The sequence below is a fragment of the Myxocyprinus asiaticus genome, chromosome 19 (genome assembly GCF_019703515.2).
Source record: "Myxocyprinus asiaticus isolate MX2 ecotype Aquarium Trade chromosome 19, UBuf_Myxa_2, whole genome shotgun sequence".
In the NCBI taxonomy this organism is placed as follows: Eukaryota; Metazoa; Chordata; class Actinopteri; order Cypriniformes; family Catostomidae; genus Myxocyprinus; species Myxocyprinus asiaticus.
Window position 1 is genome coordinate 28,548,869 of NC_059362.1, and position 21,343 is coordinate 28,570,211.

General features: G+C 39.4%; 1 protein-coding gene across 1 annotated transcript in view; it reads right to left on the reverse strand.

Moving 5' to 3' along the window:
• LOC127456739 (regulator of G-protein signaling 6-like) overlaps nt 1-21,020 on the reverse strand; it is a 123,404-nt gene extending 102,384 nt beyond the window's left edge. The window contains exons 1-2 of the mRNA XM_051725285.1: nt 20,807-21,020; nt 17,605-17,721 (exon numbers count right to left, since the gene is read on the reverse strand). Coding sequence (XP_051581245.1) covers nt 17,605-17,688 — 84 coding nt within the window. The 5' untranslated portion in view covers nt 17,689-17,721; nt 20,807-21,020. The remainder of the gene's footprint in view (nt 1-17,604; nt 17,722-20,806) is intronic.
• Between the last annotated feature and the right edge of the window lie 323 nt (nt 21,021-21,343).

Here is a 21,343-nt window from a genome sequence, read left to right on the forward strand (position 1 = left end):
CCACTTAAGGGAAATCCTACTGGAACCATTACTCAACAGTGCTCAGCACCTTTTGGACAAATGGTGGAAAAGTGCCCATTGTTAGTGGTGCTTGCTAGGGTAAGCATCTCTATTACAATTGCTCATATTTAGGGTTAGGGATTATATAACACCGTTTGTTTTTTGGACATGAATGATACCTCAAATTATACAGCTTGTTGAAGCGAGGTGTGCTTCTACTTTTCTAAGTGACAAATGTTTCACGTGGTGGACAATAAAACAGGCAAAAGAAACATCCACTCACCTGAACAATAACACGATGGGTGAATGACACAAAAAGATGGCCAGCTAGAGGTGTCGTACAGAGATATTTTTAATGACTTTGTGTTGTCTCTTGGAGTTTCATGAGCACAGAGGCACATCAGTACGTCCACATCTTGAAGGTAGGATCTTGTGGATTTATGAATGAAGTATTATGAATGAAGCTTCCAGCTGTTATGACATCCCCATAGCACTTTAAAATACTCATGATAACTTTTGACAACTCTATAACCTGTAAATCCACTTCGCTAGCTAATTACACTTTGACATCAACACCATAGATATCTAAATAGAACCACTAGAATGGAAGTACCAGACCAAATTTTTAAGATGGCTGCACACTAGTTTCTCTGGCACATAAGGTGAATAGTATGCCAAACACGGCATGCAAATGGAGTAGTACGTCAGAATCCTCAGTATTCAGAAAACAGTCGGCGCGAAATACCCGGATCATTAACTATTTCTGGTAAGATTCTGAAGTGCAGATCGACTGGACACTTTTCTATCCCACAGGAGCTGAGAGATGTCATGTTCTAAACGCTGGATTTAAAATTATGTTTTTCCTTGTGCTTAAATGGTGCTTGTTTAATAAAACCAGCATAGATTATTTTCATGAGTGTTGTTATTACGACATATATTTGATTCACTGGTAAATATTCAAGTCCCAGGATGAACTATGTATGGAAACTCACATGCACACCAAAAGTAAATACTGTTTTACTGGCCGAGAAGTGCATCCTTCAGTCAAATACAGTACATAATCTGACTGTAAGAGTTTCGGCGGCAGGGCATGTCTGTGGAAGGCTGCACTGCCTGCTCGTTGGTTTCAAGTTTTCTGTACAGCTGGAGTGCTGACTGCCCCCACTGCCACATATTCACAAAACATCAAGGTGGTACATCAAGCTTGAATTGTTCGGATGGTACTGTAGGTACATTCCTAATTACAGAATTTACAAATGGGTCAGGGGCATGATTGTGTAAACATTTTTAATGTGTTATTTTTCATATAATTAAATCACACAAATTTAACATTTTAAATCGACAGCCTTTTATTACAATTATGATATCCCAGAACATTCCAATTATATGCAGCTAATGTAAAGGATTTCAAAATATTTCAAGAGATAAGCTGTTTGGTGAGATTCACAAATGGCTAACTTTTGTGTGTGGACTAGCATTTTAGACAATAAACAATTAGTTACATGTAGAACCAGGTGCACTTTTGAGAAGGTGCATTGTAATTCCAGGTGTTTCTTTTTATTGTTCAGAGGAGCCTTGAGGTCCAAATCTTTACACCTAATGTGTGAGACCTGGCTCATTACTGATTCACATGGAGTGGTCTGTGCACTCCCACAGTATGAATAGGTCTTCAAGTCATTTTCATGGAATGGCTCACTTTGAAATGGCCGCCCTCATTATGCTTGTGAAATAACACCTTGGAAAGTGGGACTCTGGCTCTTTTTAACTGCAAATGATCTGATTGTTTCAGCATACAATAACCTTTGCATACAGCAATATGCTAATGCACCTCAATAGTGGATTTTCCTGACAAAACTGTGCACTGCGACAAAATTAGCATCTGTTCTTTTAATTCCATGTCTGAAAACCAATGCCTGAGGTTTCTAATACTGAACTCATCTTAATACTAATATTATTATTTGGCTATTACGTCAAAGAGGTCTTTTTTTTTTTTTTCATATGGTTCAATAATTTATCAAATTTACCAAAAACAGTAATGTGAAGAATTAAAAAAGTAATGCTATTGCTTATGCAGCTCGTCTGTCCCAGCATAGTGTTTTTATTCATACATATTGTTAAACAGAGATTAGGATGCGTGCTCCGACCCCTCCTGAATGTCCTTCATATCAGTGCGTTCCACAGTGATACATCATCATGTCATGACAGCAATTCAAGGTCCCAGCAGATCAATAAGTAAATTACTCTTATTGTGTACACACAAACCATCAAAGGGTGAGAAAAACACGGTGAGAGCTGTTGTGGCCCTTAAAGGGATAGTTCACCCAAAAATGAAAAATTATCTTATCATTTACTCACCCTCATGCCCAGATGTGTATGATTTATTTCTTCAGCAGTACACAAAGATTTTTTAGAAGAATATCTCAGCTCTATAGGTCCATACAATTTAAGTGAATGGTGACCAGACCTTTTGTAGCTCCAAAAATCACATAAAGAAAATGTAAAAGTAATCAATATAACTTCAGTGGTTAAATCCATATCTTCAGAAACGATATGATAGGTGTGGGTGAGAAACAGATCAAAATTTCAGTTCTTTTTTTTTACTAACAATTTCCACTTTCACTTTTACATCTGAAAGTTACATGTGGCGTAAGTTTAGTTTGAAAAGTGAAAATGGAGATTTAGAGTAAAAAAGGACTTAAATATTGTTCTGTTTCTCACCCACACCTATCATGTCACTTCTGAAGATATGGATTTAACCACTGGAGTCGTACTGTATGGATTAATTGTTTGCTGCTTTTATGTGCTTTTTGGACCTTCAAAGTTCTGGCCATCATTCACTTGCATTGTATGGATCTACAGAGCTGAAATATTCTTCTAAAACTCTTTGTTTGTGTTCTGTTAAAGAAAGGAAGTCATACACACCTGTGATGGCATTAGGGTGAGTAAATGATGAGATAATTTTCATTTCTGGGTGAACTATCCCTTTAATGCAGTAGAGCAGCAGGCCTACTGATATACAGCTGTCATGGGGATAAAGACAGGAGATAACACGCCCAAAAACAGTAAAGATGAAACATGAGACCTTCCTCTGACCATAAATAAAACTGTATAATCACTTTCTTGAAAGTTCTAACTAAGTCCCTGACACTTCTCCTGGCCCTGCAAAGCCCTTACACAGAGTGTGTTTACATGCACAATCTTACATCGATTATGCTTAATACCCCACAACATTTAACATCATGTAAATGTCTTACACAGTAAAATGTGTACATTTTATAAATGGCTTAAAAATAAACCAATCAGTGCACTCGATTTTTGCCCATTACCTCGATTTCGGTCTGCAAGTCAACACCTTTGCCACTGCTCTTACTGCCATATCGAATGTTTAATCTGTGAACGTGGTTGTCTTTTTAGTTGTCAGATTTTTTAAATAAGCACTGTAAACATACTCATATATTCTGAACAAATTCGATACCAAACTCATGCTTGCTAGTCCATACAATTAGGAGCATTTAGCTGGAGACCGAAGAGAGGTTAAAAATTATAAATACAGGCACAATACTGTGTTCATCTAAAGGACGACAAACTCTGTAGCTAATCCATCATAAACTATTTGCTTAAGTGTAGAAAATAACAAAAATAAGAAATCTGCCCAACAAATGCTAAATAAACACTTGCCCATATACCCAATAATTCCAACAGAGCTGAAAGAATTAATTAACCAAGCTGTCAACCCAAAATCTCACAAACATGTAGGGACAAACCTGCTTGCATGCAAAAACACACCACCAAGCAATAATGGGGCACCAGCCCCTTGTGTGAAGTGGTAATGAGGAGCATATCAAGCTACTGTACTGCTGTTTTCTAATAAGTGTTTATCTTTGCATCCATCTATCTACAGTACCAGAACACATAGCTCAAAGTCACATATCTTTGCAGCATCTCCCCACAGCACTCGTTTAATTATCATCCTCACTTCATTTCCATGCCAAATAAAATATGGAGAGAGACATTTTTCACTTCAGTTGTACCTCTTTAAAGAGCCCTGAGCCAAAAATGGCCACTATAGTGCAGGCTGTAGATGACAGTAATTAATTAAAGCTGAATGTGGTATGATAATAGGCCTGACTGATATAATTAGGTTTGAGAGTTTCCCAAAGTATATTTCTGCCCACCTGGTTTATCTTTTATGTCTGTAATTAAAAAAGATTGTTTGAGTATGATTTTCTATGTTGCCTTTTGATTAGATCTGCAGCGTTCATCATGTTTTGTTTTTTTGTCACAATCTCTCCCACGGTAGCTGCAAATGTAATGCAAATTTGAAATGGTGGCTGTCTAATGGATTTGTTAACACAAGGTTTGTAGGTTTAATCCAAAGAAGGTTTGACCCAAAAAATGACTAAAATCACTGCTTTATGGTCACTGAGCATTAGAGAAGAGCAGGAAACTGCAGGTTTTTAATTAGCATACTGTAAGTACCTCTGGATAAAAGAGTGTCTGCTGAATGGCAATTTTTTTATTATTATTATTGTGCACAAGTATCATATCCATAGAAAGGAAATAAAGCACAGACTCATTAATGTTGTTTGCCAACCTGGTCTCATAGAATCAGGTTACTATAATTTTGCTAAATGAATTTTTACGTGGCTGGTTGTATTTCTTGCGGCAGTTTCCTGGTGAAATGAACACTAGAGGTGCCACAACATAAATTACTTTTATTCCCTTTCAAACAAATCACAAGTAAGACATCATATTATATTCATAAACACACGTTTCGCCCTGTTCCTCACACAATGCTATGTTATGACATCTAAACACTTTTACTATGGTGCATGACTTGTAATGCAATACATTTTAACATTTGCTTTACATAATCTAAATTCACTAGCTTGTTCAATCAGTCATATTGTGTAGTTGCTCAACTGATAGAATGTTGCACTTGCGAAATAAAGTACAAAATAATTTGCAAAATAATATTCAAACAACATAACTAGAGTTCAGCTCTCTGGTCCATGAACAAAACTACACATTCACACATGTAAACACTTGCTGTGTGCAATCATGGAGTGGCCATTATTTTTTTAAATGGAAACATACTCTTCTGCCAAACCATTAATAACAAAGAGAGATGCACTCCAACTTTAAGTCCTTATGGTGTGCAGTGGCCATAAACCGCAGGCTGTTTAAAAATTAATTAGAACACAGCCTATTACAAGACTGAAGACCTCTTCTATTATTAGGATCTATATTAATGGTGTTAAATATGAGCATGTTATATTTTTATAAAAATATTTGATATACATACTAAAATAAAAATATGCTTTGAATTTCCTTTGGCTATGGCTTGTATGCCATATTCCTGATAAAATGCAAACATAAGAGAGCCATTTTATCTGATACTGACAGGCTATTTGTCAAAATATCCCTTTTTACCCAAAAGACACTTTGGGTATATTCCATTCGTTCAGACAGTCACACAGGTCATATCTGTAGCTGTCTGCATATCACTGGCCCAGTTTCCCAAAAACAAAATGAGCAAAGGTTTCAGTGGTTCCCTAGTCTGCTATATTTGCTTGAGATGAGCACCAAGGGAAATTGCCTAAGATGTTCTTTGCTGTAAACATGAAAGTGAGACATAATTGTGGTCCGTATCTTCTGCCGTAAAACTGCATTTGATACAAATGTCCAAGCATGCCAGACTCTAACACTGGCTAGGTAATTTATACTTTCACTGCCAGCTATGTATTCTGGTGGCAGGCTTGACTAAGAAATCTCTTCAGTAGGTAGCTGGCTGGAATCCTTAAGCCTTATGAATGACTGGTGGCTATAAAGCAGGTCAACAGAAAAGATGACTTATTGGCAGCAGAGTGATTATAGTTTTGAAAATGAGTTTTCATTTAAAAAGTAAATTTCAGGGGGGCCTGGGTAGCTCAGCGAGTATTGACACTGACTACCACCCCTGGAGTAGCGAGTTCGAATCCAGGGCGTGCTGAGTGACTCAAGCCAGGTCTCCTAAGCAACCAAATTGGCCCGGTTGCTAGGGGGGGTAGAGTCACATGGGGTAACCTCCTCGTGGTCGCTATAATGTGTGGTTCTCGCTCTGGGTTGGGCGCGTGGTGAGTTGTGCGTGGATGCCGCGGAGAATAGCTTGGGCCTCTACACGCGCTACGTCTCCGTGGTAACGTGCTCAACAAGCCACGTAATAAAATGCACGGATTGACGGTCTCAGACGCGGGGGCAACTGAGATTCTTCCTCCACCACCCGGAATGAGGCTAGTCACTACGCCACCACGAGGACTTAGAGCACACTGGTAATTGGGCATTACAAATTTTATAAATGTATAAAAAAGTACATTTATTTACTATTTTAGTTCAGTTTTAACTGTCCATTAATTGTTTTTATTTTGTTTGTATCTTTGGAAAGTGACTAGTTTTATGGCAGTTTTGTTTCAATTTTGTTTCAGTATTAGTTTTAGTTTTCTTCCCTAATAAAACTACACTACATGTGCCTATAACTACACACACCAATATGCAATAACTACCAAAAATAATCTTATTTAAAAAATCCAACAACTTTAGAAACCTCCATTTAAATGAAATTAGAAATCATTGGACTATTCTTGCTTTTGACGTCAAAAAATAAACAGGTATGCGCAAAACACTCGCGCACATTGGATAAGTTGGTAAACATGCTAGTAAATGTGTTTGCATTAGGGATGTCATAAAATATTGATATATATCGATTATTGATTGGCATGTTATTTAATTTATATATTTATGAGGCGCTGATTTATTCAAATTAGCCGACATTTAAATTAGAAGCATAATTTGCATGCTTTCCAATTCACTTAGTTGGCCTCTGTTTAACTGTCTGGGGTAATAGCGTTGGAAGACTACAAGGGGGTGATATAACATTTACTGAAGCCAGTCACGGTCATGATCGCACACACACCCACAGGATGAGCTGAAGCGGTGCAGCAGATGGCAGTGCAAAGTTTTGAAGGTTTTTGTTCTTCAAGAATGAACAAACTGATGTTGATGAGTTTGCAGGTTAGTGTATGAAACTGGCACACACTGAACGATTAGAAATGGCGAAGTTTATTATGCAATTTCTCTGTATGTAGCCTTGAATAAGTCTTTCATTCAAGCTGTCAAAACACAAAATTACATACTTGTAACTGCAAATACATTGTCTAGGCCAGGGGTCCCCAAACTTTTTTCTGCAAGGGCCACATCATTTTTCCTTTCTTTAATGGGGGGCTAGGCTGCAGTGATTAACCGGTTTCGCGATTAACCGCGCTTTAAAACGTCACGGTTAATTAATCATAAAGGTTCCGCTAAACCGAGTGTTTCTGTTACACAGAACGGAACTGCTGCAGCTTGCGCAAAACGAAAACAAAGTTACACTAGCGGTGCACCATCTTAAAATGACGTGCTTATCAGAGGCACGGAGGCTGATTCAAAATCAAAACATTTACTTACTTATGCATATTAATTAATGTGAACTGTGGGCTTGCTTCTGGCTGGTGAGAAGTCCAGTGTCAGGTTCCATTCCTGTCACAGCCAGTCTCAAAGACTGATGCAAATGTTCATCAGTGAGTCTTGATCTCATCAGAGATTTTTCGCTCACAGATATACATGCTGCCAAAAAGTGTGGACATCTTCATTGCATGCCTTTTGATGTTTGGGTATGTCTCGTTTGGGAGGGCAGCATAGGATTCAATGAGACCATTGGGCTTAAATGCGTCTTTCAGAACATCACAGTTCTGTAACTCAGCCAACTCAAACTGATAAGAAGGCAAGGCTTCGTCAATGTCGGAAGCGAAGGGGTTCTGGAAAAGGCGGATTTCTTTAGCGTGGACATGTAGCTCACAGATCCGCACGTCAAACTCCGCCTTCAGCATTTCCAGTGCTTCCACAGACTTTTCAGCTGGGAATGGAACCACCGGTTTCTCAGCTGAGAGACTTTGGGTAACAGGGAGATGAGTGAAGTCTTGCTTTTGCACTTGTCCCACAAGCAGTGCTAGTTTCACCTCAAATGCTTTTATGTGGGAATACATGTCACATATTAGTTTCCCCTTGCCTTGGAGCTGCAAGTTGAGGCTGTTCAACATTTCTGTCACATCTGTTAAAAAGGCAAGGTCCCATTTCCATTCTGCGTCGATCAGTTCTGGGACAGTTTTGAAAGGCGTTGATTTCGGGTAGCAGCTCATAAAAATGCCTCAAAACTCTGCCTCGGCTTAACCATCGGACTTCAGTATGGTAAAGCACATCTCCGTGAGCAGACTCTAGCTCGGCGAGAAAGGCTTGGAACTGCCGGTGTTTAAGTCTGTTTGCTCTGATGAAGTTTATACATGACACCACCACCTTCATGACTGATTCCCACTTCAAAACTTTGCAGCAGAGTGCTTGCTGGTGAATCAGGCAGTGGACTTGTAACGGGGGGCTGAGACCTCTTTCCTCCATTTCTCTATTCATGCATCCTATAAGCCCCCTCGACGCGCCAACCATACTAGGATCCCCGTCGGTAGTGATGCTGGCCAGCTTAGACCAGTCCCAGCTCTCCCATCGTTTGGCACACTTTACCAAAAATATCCTCCCCTGTCGTAGTGCCTTTTAGACTTTGTAGGGCTGCCAGCTCCTCGGACACTTCAAAGTTTGAGCTAACACCGCAAAGCAAAATTAGCAGCAGTGCCGTGTCCTGCACGTCATTGCTCTAATGCAGTGCTAATGCAAAAAATTCAAATTCTTTCACTTTCTCCTGCAGCTGGGCATATACATTATCCCTTATTTCTTCAATTCATCTGGTGATTGTACTCACGGATAGACTCACCGCATTTAAGACGTCTTTTTTATCGGGGCACACCTCTTCCGCAACAGCATTCATACATTTCTTGACGAACTCACTGTCACTGAATGGCCTACCACTGGTTGCAATCAGTTTAGCTACCTGAAAGCTAGCTCGAACGGATGACTGGTTCAACTGGGTTTGGCATACAAACGTATTCTGCTGAGCTGATAGTACACTTTTTAGCTTCCACACTTTGTCTGCTCTCATTTGGCCTTGCAAGCTTGCATACTTTTCTCTATGGCGGGTTTCATAGTGTCGGCACAGATTGTATTCTTTGAACACAGACACTGTTTCTTGACAGATGAGACAAACAGCCACTTCTTTGCGCTGAACAAAAAAAATAATCACTTGTCCACTTTTGGTTAAATACCCTGCTTTCTGAATCAACTTTTCTCTTTCCAACCGTTTCGCCATTTTGTCGTCTCTTTGAATTTTCTCACTGGCTCGCGCGTCACCTGTTTGATCGCGATGGCACGTTATGTTGAACGTACCATTCTGTTGGTAGGTGAATTTTACAAATAATTTGGTTACATTAATAACTAAGGGAAATTTTAGTTTGAAAGCCAACCTTTATTATCAAATACAGACATGATATAAGTAAAACATATATTTAAAATTGCATTTTAAAATTACAAAATATGTCTCTGGCATTGTTCAGAGGGCCGATCCAAATGTGGGGGCGGGCCGCATTCGGCCCGCGGGCCGTAGTTTTGGGACCCCTGGTCTAGGCTATATGAAAGATACATGTTCACAATAGATCATCCAGTGATGGCTAGAGTAAATAACCTTTGTCATTTGATAATGATTTGGGTCCAGTTTAATGGAAAATTACAAGAGTTGCACTCCATGGCACTTTAGAATTTTGACACTGAACATGGCGATGTGTGTGTACCTTTGTAGAAAATAACTGTTTTGAATTTTAGAGCATTTTTTGCTGAAACCATTTATGACCTTTCCCGATAAAGGAAGTCTGTTTAAGGTGTTGTCGGCTTATTAAGCATTATCGGTGTAAAATTCTACATGTAAATGCTCTCACCGATTGAAAATACGAAAACTTAAAGCTGAAGTACGTAATTTCTGCGACACTAGCACCACTGAATGAAATTGTAAAAATAAACAATGTTTTCAACACCGCTTTCTGAATACGCCCCTCTTCTGCAGTTGTTCAAACATTCAGATAGTCCTGCCCTCAGCTCATGCCAGTGGTTGAGTAACATTGTTGGGGCGGATCTAAGGTGGTCGCTCTAAACATAGCGCCACAGGTAAATAGTATTTAAAGTTTTCAAGACAATTTACCTATAAATGGCTTACTTTTAGTTGTCTCTTCATATTAAGTGGGGATAGAATTGTAGTTTTCGTTCTAAATTTCAGTGCACATTTATAGTTTCAGTTAAGCTTTTGCACATTTGCAAAAAGTTAATGAAAAAAATCACTGCTTGTTTTGCCTTTGTAATAGTTTCTGTTAAAGATAGTAACCTTGAGTGGATAGCGACCTTTGTTTTTCACATTTTTGCCCCTTGTTGTCCCTTTATTGACCAGTGTTGTCACAGTTTGTGATCAACCAGAAGGATCATATCAACAAACCAGTGCATGACAATATGACAGATGTGGTCAATAACCTGCTGTGCCTTCATATTTAAAATGACAAAATATTTGTAAAACTAAAAGAACATAAAAGAAAGGTTAAAGTTACATGACAGACAAACAGAGCTGAGAAGAGGTGGACACACTCAGAGAGACAGACAGTGATTGAAAGGGCATCTGAGGTCAGCACTGAGCTGCTGACACTAGAGGAGATGTGACAGAAGAAATAAACGTCACCCTGTATCCATCCCTCTGCCTGATTAATTCAGATGTCCATATACTATTCTACTATATAGAACTCTTAAAAGAATCTCTCTTCTTATCCTCACTCATTATAAGTCATGTCCAACCTCCTTGTACCATGTGCCTTCTTCTCGAGCCCATATAGTTCTCTTTACTGCCTTAAACAAGTGAGGAATGTTTTTTCTTCCCTCTCCTATATATAAACTATTGCCCTCAAGCATCATAAGCAACAATTTTCACAGAAACAAGTTGAAAAGTGCTGAAAGCTCAGTGTGCACGTGCCAGAGACAGAAGAATGGCAGAGTAACAAGATATCATACTGACTTGGTGATGATTTTCACCTTGACTTATGGTGCAAGAACTGCTCATTCTCATTGTAATTGCTCTTTTTGTGGGCATTGGCAGAGGAAAGTTTCTGCAGAGCAGAGAAATAAATCCACATTTCTTGCTAGAAAAGACTAAGGTGGGAAATGTTAGGAGAAACAATATCCAAAAGGATATTATACACCAATCAGCCACAACATTAAAACCACCTGCCTAACATTGTGTAGGTCCCCCTCGTGCCACCAAAACAGCGCCAACCCACATCTCAGAATAGCATGGTGCCAAAAACAAAAAACATCCTGTGAGGGGCAGTTCTGTGGATGGAAATGCCTTGTTGATGAGAGAGGTCAACAGTGAATGGCCAGACTGGTTCAAACTGACAAAGTTTACGGTAACTCAGATAACCGCTCTGTACAGTTGTGAATTGAATTGAGAAAAATAGCATCTCAGAATGCTATTCAGAGATGCGGGTTGGCGCTGTTTTGGCGGCACGAGGGGGGCCTACACAATATTAGGCAGGTAGTTTTAATGTTGTGGCTGATTGTGTACATACAGTAGGGTTTAAAAGTCTAAGTCCACTTGTGAAAATGCTTCTATTTTGCATTTTTCTCATTTAATACATTTTATTTCCATTACAGCATAATAATTAGTGAAAAGTTGAATTGAAAAATGTCTATATTTCTTAGTATTTGGTAAGCCCTCTTTTGCTTTAATGATGGCATGCACTCGAGCTGGCATCAACTCCACAAAACTTGATGATCCATGTTATGCCAGGCCAAGCATGATTTGATACTTTAAAATAAGGTTATCTTTGTTAATATAGTAACAAAGTTAGCTAACTATTATTCATTGTTAGTTCATGTTAACTTAATATATTAATTTAAAAAATTTAATAATATGTCAAAATTCATTTTAAACAAGATCAATAAGTGATTAAAAACTATTGTCATTGTTATTCCATATTAACTAATGTAGTTAATTATCGTTAACAAATACAACCTTAAAGAAGTGTTACCAAATTCTGATTAGTTCTGGGTTTAAATTAGACTTTGCATCCCAGATTTTCAATACGATCTCAGACTTTTAAATCCCGCACTATACTGTCCAGTATATATTATGATAATATAATAAATCCTTGAAGGTAGCCAGGGAAGGCACAGTCACAGAACATCTATAAAAAAATATTCCTCTGTCTTAACAGAATTGTTAATAAGCATGTCAGATTCTCATTAACTACTATCCATATTTTAAATTGTCAGTGGATGTCATTGAGACAGACTAACCTGGGGGCATTAAAGGCCCCAGCCTTCGCTCAGAGCCAAAAAGAACAAAACAGCTGAGCAACGGCATACTGCTTACGAACATTCAGACACCGGCCACACCTCTGTGTGAGGCGTTTAGAGGAGCATTTACATAGGACGAAAAAGACTACTGTACATGTAAAACCTTAACTAATGTGACATTAAAATGTATTATCAATGACTTCATGCCTCATTCTATGAGTAAAATTCACACGAGATCAGTAAAATAAGCTGTTTTAACCACTCAATTATGATTTAAAGTAATATTTATTCCACAGATATTGTGTAATTTGTCATGTTTTCATTCTGCATTCATTGCGCTAATGCACTAACACGCTATACACGGCCATAATATGCACTGGTTACCCTCTATTATTGTATTTTATGATGACTGATACTACTGATTGATGCAAAGATGGGTGTGTAAAAGAGTGTTAATGGGCAGAATACAGACAAAAGAATGATGATAAGAGAGGCATACCTCACTTTTGGCAGATGTGTGAATGGCTTTCGGCTACAGATGGCACATGAGTGAAGCGACATATCAAACAACAGAGTGAATGGGAACTTCAGAGTATTTAAGTTGATTTTATTCCTTTTGTAGACTAATTTAACAAACAAAACAAAAAAAACGCATGACATGTTCTTCCAAAATGTCTCACTAATAACTCTGCATGCCCGTGTGTTCATATTGACTGATCTTAACTGAACACCGTGAACGGGAATTAGCTGCTGGCCTCATGGTAGGTGGAGCTCCAGGTCACCTACCGATGATGTAAACTAATGGCAGAAAGAAGGTGTTTAGAAGCCGGTACGAAGTATTCCTGAACGTTTGCACTAGCAAGCTGTTACAAACCACCAAAACGAATGTAAAAACACCTTTTTGGCCAGATTTTGTTCTAATTACATCACACTCGTGTATCCTTTGCTTTCGTATGAAGTATGCTGGGGCCTTTAGTCTCTTTTGTCTTATTTTACCCAAGAAACAAATAATATCCTTCATACAGTTGATAAAGTTGCTTTCGAAGCCTTCTCTGTGCCAAGAATCAGTAACAATAATATACATCATATCCTACTGGTAGTGGCTATACATTTATTATTCCTATGCAGGGGTAAGAAAGTCTTTTTCCAACCCTTAAGAACACAGCATGTGCTCGTGCACCATAACAGAACACACTGAGGTTGTTGTCAGCCCCAGAAAGGCTGACTGAGTTGCATATTGTGAAGAAAAAGGTCTCCACAGCCCATTGAACACCCTCTGCTGTAGTCTCTCCCTCTTTCTCTGTCTCTCTCACACACGGTAATGTTGCTCACCCTTGGGGCTTCACATGCTCTCCTTAATGGGTAAATTCATCAAAGTCAGTCCTGTCTCGCTGCACATCCAGGTTAATTGTGTCTGTTTACACATGCACACACTATCCCTTTCTCTCTTATTTCTCCTCCTAAAGCGGAGCAAACCTGAGAGGAGGCACGTGAAAAGACTATAAAAAACTACATCCACAACAACAGTGTGCAATAGAGCACAGCCAGACATCTCAGTGGGTCACAGCAAGAGAGAGAGAGAGAGAGAGAAATTGGGATTGGAAATATTTTCATGCCATCACTCTTGACTGGATGTTCATAATGACACACAAGAATGCCACCCACTGTGAACTCTTGCTCAAGCCCTGGGGACTCTGGGCACTTCTTCCATGTGCATAGAGAATATTGTGAGCCATCTGGTGCTCATTTCCAGTCCCTGTGTGGTAGTAAGCGACCAGACAGGAACAGCCAGCTATCAATATCAATCACAACAGCAGAACCAATGAAATCATCTCATTACAGGTCAGTGGGCCTCATTCTATCTGAGTTACATACCCTAAATTGATGCAATGAGTTGTACTCTTTACTTTTATCTTCTTTATGTGCGAGGCTTTGGAAATTGTACTGCTATATTTCATTGCATTCTTTCATTCTTTTTTCTAATTTCTCTGACCCTATCTTTCCTTCTATTTTTTTTCTTTCTACATCTTTCTCTCTGAAATATTTATCATAAAATAAACACCTCGACTATTGCTAGTGTACTGACATATGTTTCATTGATGACCTCACTCCAAGCCTTCCACGTTCAAAACTAGAATTTTTCCTCTGTGTCAAACCACGCCCACATCTTAAGTGCCCCAATGGTGATAACAGGAAGTGCTCAGATTCATTGATGGTGCACATTAAAGCATTGTAAATCATGAAAATGGCTTTAAAGCTGTGGACACTTCCCCTTTTATCATAATCACTGGAGTCCAAACGTGTTTTGTTAACATTCATCAACATATTAACTGAAATATTAACAGTGCTGCTACAGATTTATGAAGCAATATGGGGAAAACTGCATTATACATGCCAGCACAATGTCTTTACAGCAATTTGGCAATGACTTCAACGCTCACTGCAATTGGGTTCAATATCTTTGTGCCAGCTTGAGCCGATTACCTCCACTCAGATAGAGGCAAATCATTTGGCATCAAATATGCTTCACTTGGTTTTCCATAAAATACTTTGATTGGTTGTGGGAGACCCCAGGCTAACTGGGCAAGCAGAAAGAAGGCAAATGGCAAAATAAGCACAGTTTCAGCTGAAAACTCTGGTGAAATGGAAAAAAATGGGTTATCATCAAGTTATCATGGGTCTGTGGCTTGATAGAGACGTTGAGGATTGCAACCGCATCTTGTGCTCTTACTGGAATGAAATTCATCACTCTCCAACAGTTACTGTATCTTCTCGGAGATACGAATTCATCTTAAAGGCTACATATAACAGAATACAGCAAACCGACATGGCAAATGCGTTTCTTTATCTCACTTTTTCTTCATTTACTCAGTTTTCAAAATCTGTATGTGTTTTATTAATAATATATGAAACTGTTTATGGCTTTAAATGTAGGAGCAGAGGTTTACATTTGAAGCCATGGTTGGGCTATTAAATGCACAACCCTCAATGCTTTGCATCATAGTAACTGTAACACTTCACACTTATCTATGTTTTCTAGCAGACACTTTTACACATACAGTCCAATAATAGGCAACTTTCTACAACCAATAAAAAATGTAACTTTTCCGTCAAGAATATTGAGTCACATCTCTTTATTCACAGTGACAACAAGGGTCAAGGAGGGAACAAAATATTCTATATACAAAGAAGCTGAAAAAAGTCAAATATCAAGGGATAACACAGAAACAAACTTATTCAAATTCAAATCTAGTACTTAGCAATATTTGTGCCTCTTAATGTGTCTGCCCTGCTCTCACTGAATACAAACTCAGTAAAAAAAGAAACGTCCTCTCATTTTCAACTGCTTTTATTTTCAGCAAACTTAACATGTGTAAATATTTGTATGAACATAAAAGGATTCAACAACTAAGACATAAACTGAACAAGTTTCACAGACATGTGACTAACAGATATGGAATAATGTGTCCCTGAACAAGGGGGGGGGGGTCAAAATCAAAAGTAACGGTCAGTATCTGGTGTGGCCACCAGCTGCATTAAGTACTGCAGTGCATATCATCCTCATGGACTGCTCCAGATTTGCCAGTTCTTGCTGAGATGTTACCCCTTTCTTCCACCAAGGCACTTGTAAGTTCCTGGACATTTCTGGGGGGAATGGCCCTAGCCCTCACCCTCCGATCCAACAGGTCCCAGACATGCTCAATGGGATTGAGATCCAGGCTCTTCGCTGGCCCTGGCAGAACACTGACCTACCTGTCTTGCAGGAAATCATGCACAGAACGAGCAGTATGGCTGGTGGCATTGCTATGCTGGAGGGTCATGTCAGGATGAGCCTGCAGGAGGGGTACCACATGAGGGAGGAGGATGTCATCCCTGTAACGCACAGCATTGAGATTGCCTGCAATGATGACAAGCTCAGTCCGATGATGCTGTGGCACACCACCCCAGACCATGATGTACCCTCCACCTCCAAATTGATCCTGCTCCAGAGTACAGGCCTCGATGTAACGCTCATTCTTTGACAATAAACGCGAGTCTGACCATCAGCCCTGGTGAGACAAAACTGTGACTCGTCAGTGAAGAGCACTTTTTACCAGTCCTGTCTGGTCCAGCGAAGGTGGGTTTGTGCCCATAGGTGACGTTGTTGCCAGTGATGTCTGTTAAGGACCTGCCTTACAACAGGCCTATAAGCCCTCAGTCCAGCCTCTCTCAGCCTATTGCGGACAGTCTGAGCACCGATGGAGGGATTGTGCATTCCTGGTGTAGCTCGGGCAGTTGTTGTTGCCATCCTGTACCTGTCCCACAGGTGTGATATTCGGATGTACCGATCTGGTTCAGGTGTTGTTACACGTGGTCTGCCACTGCGAGGACAATCAGCTGTCCTTCCTGTCTCCCTGTAGCACTGTCTTAGGCGTCTTACAGTATGGACATTGCGATTTATCGCCCTGGCCACATCTGCAGTCCTCTTGCCTCCATGCAGCATGCCTAAGGCACGTTCACACAGATGAGCAGGGACCCTGGGCATCTTTCTTTTGGTGTTTTTCAGAGTCAGTAGAAAGGTCTCTTTAGTGTCCTAAGTTTTTATAACTGTGACCTTAATTGCCTACTGTCTGTAAGCTGTTAGTGTCTTAACGACCATTCCACAGGTGCATGTTCATTAATTGTTTATGGTTCATTGAACAAGCATGGAAAACATTGTTTAAACTTTTACAATAAAGATCTGTAAAGTTATTTGGATTTTTACAAATTATCTTTAAAATACAGTGTACTGAAAAAGGGACGTTTCTTTTTTTGCAGAGTTAATATATATTTGCTGACCAAATTTGTTTTGCTTCAAACATTAACTTGCTGACAAGAAGGAATACTTTAAAAATTACAACCAAATCATACAGGAATTCTGTGAAAATGAATGTAATGTTCCCAGTGCTGGGTAGTAATGGATTACATGTAATGTGGATTACATAATCAAATTACAAAAATTTAAATGCGCTTTGATCAACATTATATCAAAATGGTACACTCTTGTCCTACTCAAATGTATGAGACATCAAATAAACAAGAATTAGGTCAAAGGTAATCAGACAGTAATCCAAAAAGAATCAGATTAGATTCGATTACCTTAAAAAAGTAATCAAAACTTTTACGTTACTGACAACAATTTTGGTCATGTAATTTGTAATCAGTACCAGATTACAATTTAGAAGTAATCTAGCCAGAACTGAATGTTCCAGGGTTCCCAGTCAACCAAAATATCTCCTATATGGTCAAGCACACATACACTACTCATATACTATAGCTTTAAAAGCAATACGGCACTACCTTCCTGTAAACGATCATGTTGGGAGAATCCTCATCTGGGTCGGCAATGCCCACTGCCCCTTGTTCCTGAGAGGCCTGAGCCATGCTTGGTATCTCTGCCTCACTTTCTTTCTGTCTCTGTGGGGAAGGGACAGAACAGAAAAGAGATCAGTCATACAGAACAGCGTGCCACCCAGACAATTAATTAAATATCTCAGTTGTTTGATCCTTGTGATTGGCAACAGATTAAAATTTCATAAACTAAAGCAAAAGAATGGGCAGTTAGCACACAGAAGGCAGTAAATACCCTACAGAACACCTGTTAGAGGGGTCAAATGAGAGAAAACATGGAGTAATCCTTCTTTTAAACCCTGATTTGATAATTACAGTGTTAAATAGTTTTGAAGTTCCATATTGTGTAGCATTTGTCGCTTATTTTCACGTGCTACATTCACTCCCATTCAAACGCATCTGAATGCAGAAGACCTGAAACGCAAGATCATGCGAAAGGAATTTTACATTCCACTGTGCACCATCGTTCAAGTTTGGTGAACTCTCCTGCTAATTCATATGATGAAACGTCATGTGACCAATAGAAGATAGAAACGTCACTCACTGACCTCTTGACTAAATACAGTGAATACATATTTTAAAAGCTGTATGTTTTTTTATTGTTGCAGGAAAGTAAGCAGATGGCATGTTAATACATTTATAATACTGTATAATATTATCTGTTATTTGTTATTTTTTTTCTAACAGAAGTCGCGTGACATCATCCTGTCCATAGCGATTTCCAAAATCATTTTGTGTGGTCAAAATATAGTGTAACAGCGGCTTTACAGTGGTTTTTCGTTCCTTTGGGGAGCTTGACAACCCCTATCCATACTATTCATTATCACTACATATACTTCAGGAATTCCATTAAGAAAAAAATCTATTTTTACATTTCCATGACTTTCCATAATAGGAAAAAGAAAAAAAAAAAACAGAATTTCAGTATTCAGAAGAAATAAAGATGCCAAATTTATTGTGCAGCTGTATTTAGACCATCACATCTGTGGTAACTAGATATTTTATTTAATTAATGCCAGGTTAATATAATACAAAGTATGTTATTTATTTATTAATTTATTGCAAAATATTCCGATATGTACAAATATAAAGTAGTTTAAGGGTGAAGTGAGACCGACTCGATTACATCATTTACAGTGCGTCATGGGAGCGTGCGGTCGCTACAATGCACATTTCACGGTTTTCGTTGTCCGCGGTTCTCTGATTGGTGGATCTTTCTCCGCTGTACCATGGGTAATGTAGTTGTTTACCATGAATTCTGCTATTAAACATGATTTTTAAACAATGAAGTTGAGATGAGAAGGTGCGGATGGATGGCTTCAACATAAGCATATACCAATGATGAACAACCTCGTAGCTCACGGTGGGTCTGTCTTTAAAGTTTCATAAGTTATCGTTGAAAATCAATTCGTCTATGGGATAAATGAATGGGATTTTTACTTCTGGAACCAGACTGTCGTGCTCTATTGAGCAGGTATGTTGCCATAAGTCTCATTTGAGATGAGCAAGTTCCACGTAGAACTGATCACCGGTGATCACTGGGAGGTGCATGCCGGTTAGAAATCTGTCCGACTTGCTGTGATGCCATGACGACGTGTGTCGTGATGTGAGAAGAGAGAACTGTCCGACTTGACAGCACTTATTTCAGTCCTCCCATGACTGCACCAGCCTGCTCTTGTCTACTTTCAAGGCGAGGCGTTTCACATCTCAAACAAGCCTAATCACACATCATTCTCCATGAGCGAGGAAATAGGCTTGCGCTTCTTTATGAACGTCAACCAATACTGGTAATAAGCAGACTTTAAAAATGTTTTCGAGACTGCAACTTAAAGGGATAGTTCACCAAAAAATGAAAATTCTCTCATAATTTACTCATCCTCATGCCATCTCAGATATGCAGGACTTTCTTTCTTCTGGTGAACACAAACAAAGATTTTTAGAAGAATATCTCAGCTAGGGTTGCATTGTAGGTTCATATAATGCAAGTGAATGGTGACCAGAACTTTGAAGGTCCAAAAATCACATAAAGGCCACATAAAAGCAATCCATATGACTCCAGTGGTTAAACCTATATCTTCAGAAGTGATATGATAGGTGGGAGAATGCTAATCACCAAAAACAAAAAAGAAGAATATGAAAGTGAAAATGGAGATTGATAGTAAATAAAAGGACTTAAATATTGATCCGTTTCTCACCCACACCTATCAAATCGCTTCTGAACATATAGATTTAACCACTGGAGTCATATGGATTACTTTTATGCTGCCTTTATGTTTATTTTGGAGCGTCAAAATCTTGGTCACCATTCACTTGCATTGTATGGACCTACAAAGCTAAAATATTCTTCTAGAAATCTTTGTGTTCTGCAGAATAAAGAAAGACACATCTGGGATGTCATGAGGGTGAGTAAATGAGGAATTTTCATTTTTAGGTGAACTATTCCTTTAAGAGTATGTTAACTGGAACAACAAACACGGAGAGAAAGAGACAGAGAGAGAATCCCTGGATGGCTCTCATGCAGCTGTTGTCTGCACTCGGTCTCTTCGAACCATATGTGGATTTATTTTCAGGTACATTGAATTGTCTATGCACTTCCACGATACCCACACGAGGAGCGTGCACATAACAGCTGTTAGAGATCAACACCAAATTAATAGCGAATCTAAAGGTAGAAATGCTATTAATTTGCGCGTGGGCATGATGTCGGTCCGCCGCACTGCACTACAAAGATGTGCAGTTATTTAAAAAAGACAAACAACTGCTTTCAGAACGCCATCCACACAGGAACACCTGTCCCAATTCACACAGCACTGCAAAGAGCGATGTCAAATATAGAGGAAGAAAACACTGTCACTGGAATGACACGCGCCAGCCTGAATATGCGCTCGCGCTCACTCACGCGCGCACACGCACGCAAAGCAGGGAGCGAAAGAGAAGGAGCGCGAGGCGCCACAGCTCAAGGAACGACAGGATTATTCACTTTAAACTTACCAGCACTTCGGGAGCCACTTCAATCCAGTGCTGTACGTGAAAACAGACCATTCAGTTTTAACGGACATTGATACAAGTTTACAGTGACTAGAAAGCACACATCCACACATAAACACACTTGTTTTCTCTCACACTCGACACAACTGTAAGAACGCATTACCTTAGTAACAAAGTACCGCCTCGTCCACTCCTGGGAGCTCGATTTCACCTCCCTAGCACAGGTTCATGATATAAATGGCTTGGAAAGAGACGGTGAGTATGCTGACTAGGTGGTGGTGGGGAGAGGAAGAAGCTTAAACTCTGTAAAGGATAAGATGTGCAGCGGTGGCAAAGGCAGTGGGATAGAAGAACTGCTCCAGCCTCCTTCCACTGTGTTTCTCTCTCTCTCTCCTCTAACTGAATCCCAGCGTGGGTGGTCGCTGCGTGGAGTGGAGTGCTCAGGTACAGTCTGAGGATCTTGGCATGTGTGCAACTGAGTGTGAGAGTGTATCGAAGGGAGGGTGGATAAAAGAGGGTGGGGGTATGGGGGTGGAGTGTGTCCCTCTGTGTAGTTTCTGGCAAGCAATTTTGAAACGTATTTATTAGTAAGCTAGAATGGTAGATGAAAAAGAGAGAACATGCTTTTGCAAGAATACATTAGCGAAAGTGATGCTGACGCATTTTGAGATTACAAAAATCCAGTTGAGATTAGGTAATC